A 6,847-nucleotide genomic window follows, 5' to 3' on the forward strand; every position below is an offset into this window, starting at 1 on the left:
ATATAAACTAAGAAAAATATTTTCCGTTAACATGCGTTTTTATAGTTTAATATTTTAGAAGTCTTTCGAAAATGTCAAACTGATGTTACTAGAATAAAGAACCAAGAGCAGATTTTTTTTTTTTAAATATCTACAAATTGAATTTTTAATGTCGGTAAGCCCGGGCCAACTGACACTAGTATTAGTTATAAATGATTGCCAAACACTTGCACCTAACCAATTATATATTGTTACCTCTATGATTTAAAAGTGGTGGGCTCATCTAATCAGAGATGGATCTAGGATTTGAAGTTGACTGACGCCACAATTTTCTTCACTGTACATCTTATTAGAAATGTGTATTTGGGTCGAGTTCATCTCTTTGAGTTTATTTGGGTCAACTTAATAGGCCGTTTTTTATTTGCAAATATGAAGATTACATCTCAAAAATCAAGAAACGAACATAATTAAAATCTTAAACAAGGAATCACACATATTAACAACAAAAGTAAAATCAACATTTTCACCAAGGAACTTACATCTTTTATGTATATTAAAAAGTGAACTCGCACAAGTAAAATAACATCTTCAATAAGGGAATTATACCGGATTAAATAAAAATAAATAGAAAAACTCTTCAATAGGTAAATTACACCCCATAAGTAAATGTAGAATTAGATAACTACAAGTTTTCAAAAATAAATCATAAATTTCATGTTTTTTTCTAAGCAACAAAATTTCCATCACAATGTAAATAGTAAAGTGATTTAAATTGAATTTAACAATTATAGAAAAGCACGAATTTTTATAATACACTCTGTCCGTTCATTTTTATTTATCCACTATACTAAAATAGATGTCTATTTTTACATGTAAGTTGTATAGTTTGAAAACCCAAGACATGTTGCATTGTTGAGAACTGCACCATTCCCAACAATGCAACATGGGTTGTACGGAACATATTGGAAGCTAGAAGGTATATTCTACAAGCACCTACACTACAAGGGGACCTGATTACAAGATTTCAATCGATGGTTCATGCTAAAAAAAATTCCATCAAGCAAATGTAGCTTGCTTTGCTACCATGCTATCCTCGAGTCCCTTGGAAAAGTCTGTCCCTACATCCTTCAGTTCATCCTAGACACAAATTTACATTGTGGCTAGCTATCATGGGAAGACTTGCGACTGTAGATAGGCTGCTTAAATTCGGCATACAAGTTCCACCTTCATGTGTGTTTTGTGACTCAGCTGATGAAACTCTGGACCACCTACTCTTCAACTGCACCATCACTAGAGCTTTGTGGACAAGACTGCTCAACTGGCTAGGTATTCAGAGGACAATTGGCACTTGGCAAGAGGAGGTGAATTGGGTGTGTACATGGGCAAAACGAAGGACCGAGAAAGGAGCGATAATCAGTGTTATTTTTGCTATGTTGGTGGCTACTATTTGGAGGGAAAGAAACCTTTTGAGGTTCCACAATGGCTACTTTCAAGTTGATAGAATCTGCCGAGAGATAGCCATCCACATACACATCAAAGGGCAGCACAACAGGAAATGGCAACAAGAGCTGCTGGTTCTCACTAATCCTTGACAGATGGCTATGCTACTGCTAGATGCTACTATGAGGTTGGTTTATGGGTTTTAGTCAAGTTATGTTTTTTTTCTTTGTTATCCATCTTGTTTTGTGGTCAGATACACTTGGTACGTAGTTTGACATATTTGTTCTATTTTCTTGGTGGTAGATATGCTTAGTATGTAGTTAGGCTCCTTTGTATAAGTAGAGTCTTGCTTTTAATTTTGAGAAACAGGAGGTCGACTGTCACGACCCAACCCCGTAGGCCGTGACTAGTGCCCTACTTGGGCACCCAGACAGACAAACATATCAAATCGTAACACACTTATCCAAATCGAATCACATACAGATAGCATATACGGCCATAAACACTATATGCCGTCTCAAACTATGTCGAACTGTATCAGACACATTTCGACGCAAACATATACATATACTTATATCAAAAAGCCGGCAAGGCTATCAAATGTATCAAAAGCCGACAAGGCTATCAAAAGTATCAAAAGCCGACAAGGCTATCAAAAGTATCAAAAGCCGACAAGGCTAACAGATGGCGCAACAGCCCAAAACATATACAAAGTGCACGCCGACAAGGCTGCCATAACGAACAGGGTCATACAAACACATCTGTACAGAAGTAGGCACACACACCCACAAATACGTCTACAGACCTCTAAACAGACCAAACGGATCATATGGCGGAACAGGGCCCCGCCGTACCCCTGAACAAATATATACATATGCATCAAACAAGTATATATACCAAAATGTAGGCTCCGGAATAAGAGGAGCACTCCAAACAGCAGAAGAGGGTGTCCTAAACTGGTGGATCACCAAACTGTGCGTCTGTACCTGCGGGCATGAAACGCAGCCCCCCGAAGAAAGGGGGTCAGTACGAAATATGTACTGAGTATGCAAAGCAGAAAATACAGAAACAAATCTGAGGCATAAACGAAATAGTAGTACAGAACATAAGTATAAATTCAACATATCAAAATGTTTATTTTAAAACATAAGTCATGCGTAGGGTACAGAAGAATATGGTCGCCCGCCCGTCGATGGCGCCATAACACAGCATAACACCAGAAAGTTTCAAATCTCCGTATTCCCGTCACATATCACATCACAACATAACGCCATACACAGCATAACACCAAATATATGTGGAACCCGACCCTCTTTTGCGAGTAGCTCGGTGAACCATAAACACAGCATAACTCCGGAGTATATCAAAGTGCGCACGATAACAGAACCGGCCCGGGAACCGGCGAAAGATATAACAGAACGCACGAGCAGAGTCATGAGTAACCATATGCATAAAATCATTATCATAGACTCAAATATAAGTAAATGACCATACTTGAAATTCGAAATGATAATCATACCAAATTCTTTCAAAAGTTGTCCGCATTACATAAAGGAAGGTCGCGGGACCCACGGACGGGTATCGACCCGAATCGGGCCCGCTCATGGAAAACATACTCATTATACATCATGCAAACTCTTATGAAAATATTTTGGAGCAATCCGAGCACTTATGTGAAAGATATGGCATTCGGAAATTTCGAACTTCTTTAAAGTGAACCCTTTTTATGCAAAGTTCGAAAAACGGTTATTTCAAAGACATAAGGGTTCATATTTCATCAAATCATACATAAGAGTGCCAAAGAACATATACGGATCATAACATGCTCGGATTTCGGATTTGGAATTTCCTTAAGGCTCTAATTTAGCCTATGTAAAACTAAGACATGCCAAAAAGAAAGGAAGTTGCCTTACATACCGTTTGTCGTCTGTACCAATTCAATAATTTAAACTCGTCTCGATTGGCACTTCAACCTATAACAATGGTAGCATGTCCGTCAAATTGGTGGTTGCTAGTAAACGATAAGTCGTTCTTGTATAAAAACAAGTGGGCAGCACTTCCACTACTTTCACACATCCACAACTCACATACGAGGTCAACAACATCAATAACAAGACACAACTCAAGGACATAACAAAATCAGCCCCATATGCACTACATACACCATTGCCATCATTCTTTCTCTTTACATCCATGGAGTACAACAACCACAACAACAAAGTGATTAATACACTAATTCCTTATGTTTATCCATCCCCTTTAACAATGTTAGACCAGCCATCAAGAACAACCCATACTCCAGCAAATATACTACATATATTGTACATAATCATAACTATAATCCCTGCATTTCGACTCAACAAGAGCAGCCACGAAAATTACAACAAACAGCCCCCAAAATGTCACCACAAAACAGCCACGAAATTTATAACAAGCAGACCCAAAACAGCCCCAAAATTCATCACAAAACAGCCATGAAATTCATCACAAAACAGCCACGAAATTCATTACAAAACAACCCCAAAACAGCCCTTAGTTACCACATAACAATGACCGATAATCTCATGAACATCTAAGAATATACCAAGCAGATCGCACACACTTCGCATACGATATTTTATACGCTTCTTTCCTCCAAGTTTGATGATTCACATCAGCAACAACATCAACCTCTATATGCAAGAAAACTATCGTAACATTACAACAAGTTCTAAAACAGCCCCATCCATTATAACGTCACAATACAATCTTAACTATCCTTAGTTCTCCAATTCCTCAAGAACAGCCCCTAACTACAATTTAACCATAACAATGACAACCTCAAATAGCCATATAATCACATGAGATTTTCCACCAAAAACCTTATCAAAACAGCCCACAACAACAACAACATCAACTATTATATGCAAGGAAACTGCTCTAATTTCACAACAAGTTCTAACATGATTTAAACTTTCCTTTCACCTTTTACACATAATCCATAACATTAATGACAACAACCATCCATGTACAAGAATTACTTCAATTTTGTTTCAATAGGAAACCCAAAACAGTCCATCAACACTACAACATCGAAATACAATTTTCGACCTTTATTCCACAAAATCACAAACACATGGAATCAAGTATAATTTTTACCATTGACAACAGCCCCTATACATGTCAATAACCATATTTTCAGCCCTTCAACATAAACAATTATCTACAAATATCATACCATAATAGTGACAACACTAATCAAACTCAACCCAATTAAAACAACTCCAAATCTGCCCACTTTTAATGCCAACTTTAATCAAACAATTTTCTTACTTCCAACTTCACATAATACAACTTAATATATCCATTACAACATCATTAACTCCAATCTTATAACGAAAAAAAACGAAATCTTACCTTAACAAGTTGACTTCTTAATTTGGCTAGAAGTTGTGAAATGAACTAATACTTGTTCTTGTTGCTCCAAATGACTAATCCACGTTATTATAGCCTTCCTAACTGGTTGGAATACTTTGAAAATCTGATCTTTTTGATCAAGGAATTCGAGCTCCAATTTTGCTAGCCATGGCCAAATGCCATGGCTTATGCTCTCTCTCTCTCTAGCTAGGTTTTCTTGTAATGTTGAAGGTGGAAAATGAGCTCTTGCTCATCAGATTTTTTTTCCTTATATAGGCAGCCCTTAAGAGTGACAAGTGTCCCACTCAAGGCTTGAACCAATTAAATTTGGCCACATGTCTTGGTGGGGCCCACTTAGTGCACTAATGACTTGTTTAGTGAAAATTAAATTTTTAACCCCCACTTAATAATCTAATCATGGTAAATTAATCCCAACTTTCCATTAATATTTTTACACTAAGTAAAATTCATAAGACATTCATTTTCTAATAGAGACCGGAAATTAAAGATTTCTGTTTCGTGCCCGAAAATGATCCCGTCTTTAACTTGAGTCGATTCTCTTGCGAATAACTCGACGTATAAAATTACGGGATATAACATCGGCCCTGTTTGGCAGTGTAATGCCCAATTTGGTTTGAATAAAATTCCTTTATTTACCAAAAAAAAAAAACCCCAAGACATAATTTAACATTTTATAGCTACTTTACCCTCATTATTAAGTACTCAAATTCATTTCTCATTTTATTTATTTCTTATTAAGAGTGTCTCAAGTTAAATATAGACTAAACATGGACGGAGGGAGTAATCAACAAAAAAAATTATAAAAAAATTGACTTTTGATCTCAATCCAAAATTCTCATTGAGGCCCAAGCTTTTCGATTTAAATACTCACAGATTTGACATTAGATAAATTCTTAATTTAAGGAATTTTGAAGTTTTTATTTTGTGTGTTCTCACTAGAGATCACAGATAAAATAATAGAATAGAGGAAAGACAATATAAATAATAAAAATATAAATAGAAAATTGGGAGAGTCGAAAAGGGAAACGACTGGTACAAATGAACTAAAAAGCATAAACAGAAACGGGAGTTGGAAAATGTTCAAGATAGATTCAAACTTGTGTCTACCAGCCATGGCACCTTTATCTAATTTGCGACTGGGGGTGTCATGATCAAATATTTAATTTAGTTTAAGCAAATTGCAACATAGATATATAAAAAATTTATTAATCTAGAGAGTGTCATGCCACCCCCATTCTAAAGGGTGAATCCGCCCCTGCATCTAATATTGGATAAATAAAGAATATATATTTTTCTGAATAAACAGTTAGTCTGCTTTGATAAAATGAGGAGAGCTTTTCTTCAAATATTTGGTCACTTTAAGTTCTATACTTAATAGTTAAGCAAACTAAGAGCCCGTTTGGATTAGCTGGAAAAAAAAATGAAGTACTTTTTAATTGTTGAAAGTTATTTTATAAATAAGCAATTATGTGTTTGGATAAAAGTGCTTAAAGGGTTTTTGGAGGTAAGGGTAGTATTGAAATTAATATAAAATATGAGGGATAAAAGGGTAAAGTTGTTGGTCAAACCAAAATGGCTTTTAAGTCCAAAAAAAATAAGTTGAGGTTGAGCAACTTCTTGGTTTTGACTTATTTTAAGCACTTTTTAACTTAATTTAAGTTATTTTTTATTTTACCAAACACCCAAATAAGTTAAAAAACAACTTATAAGTTGGTTTGACCATTTATAAGTCAATCCAAACGGGCTTTAAATAATGGGGTAATATTGGATTTTAAGCTAGCGAACTTAGCCATCAAAAGTCGAACAAAACCAATCACATTTGAAATTCATTGCGGTAGTTAACTTAATATGGGATTTAAGTTATATATGTTGATATAAATAAAAGTTTCTATACGATTAGTATAGTTTAACATATTATAACGAGTTAGCTATCTTTTTTGTAGAATACTAATATATAATTATCATAAGGATTATCTGTAATTATCTTAATGATGAACAAATGGTATAAATA

General features: G+C 35.2%; 1 protein-coding gene and 1 long non-coding RNA gene across 2 annotated transcripts; one reads left to right on the forward strand and one right to left on the reverse strand.

Annotated features, from left to right (window-relative positions):
- Positions 1-1,148: 1,148 nt before the first annotated feature.
- Positions 1,149-1,571, forward strand: LOC132639602 (uncharacterized). Its single transcript, XM_060356043.1, has one exon. It carries the CDS (start codon positions 1,149-1,151, stop codon positions 1,569-1,571), a length of 423 nt encoding a protein of 140 aa, XP_060212026.1.
- Positions 1,572-1,803: 232 nt separating this feature from the next.
- LOC132642588 (uncharacterized) lies at positions 1,804-5,037 on the reverse strand. Its single transcript, XR_009583260.1, has 3 exons — positions 4,816-5,037; positions 3,337-3,392; positions 1,804-2,405 (listed from the first exon to the last, which is right to left on the reverse strand). It is a non-coding gene; the product is annotated as an uncharacterized LOC132642588 (long non-coding RNA).
- Between the last annotated feature and the right edge of the window lie 1,810 nt (positions 5,038-6,847).

Source organism: Lycium barbarum, chromosome 5, assembly GCF_019175385.1.
Source record: "Lycium barbarum isolate Lr01 chromosome 5, ASM1917538v2, whole genome shotgun sequence".
NCBI lineage: Eukaryota > Viridiplantae > Streptophyta > Magnoliopsida > Solanales > Solanaceae > Lycium > Lycium barbarum.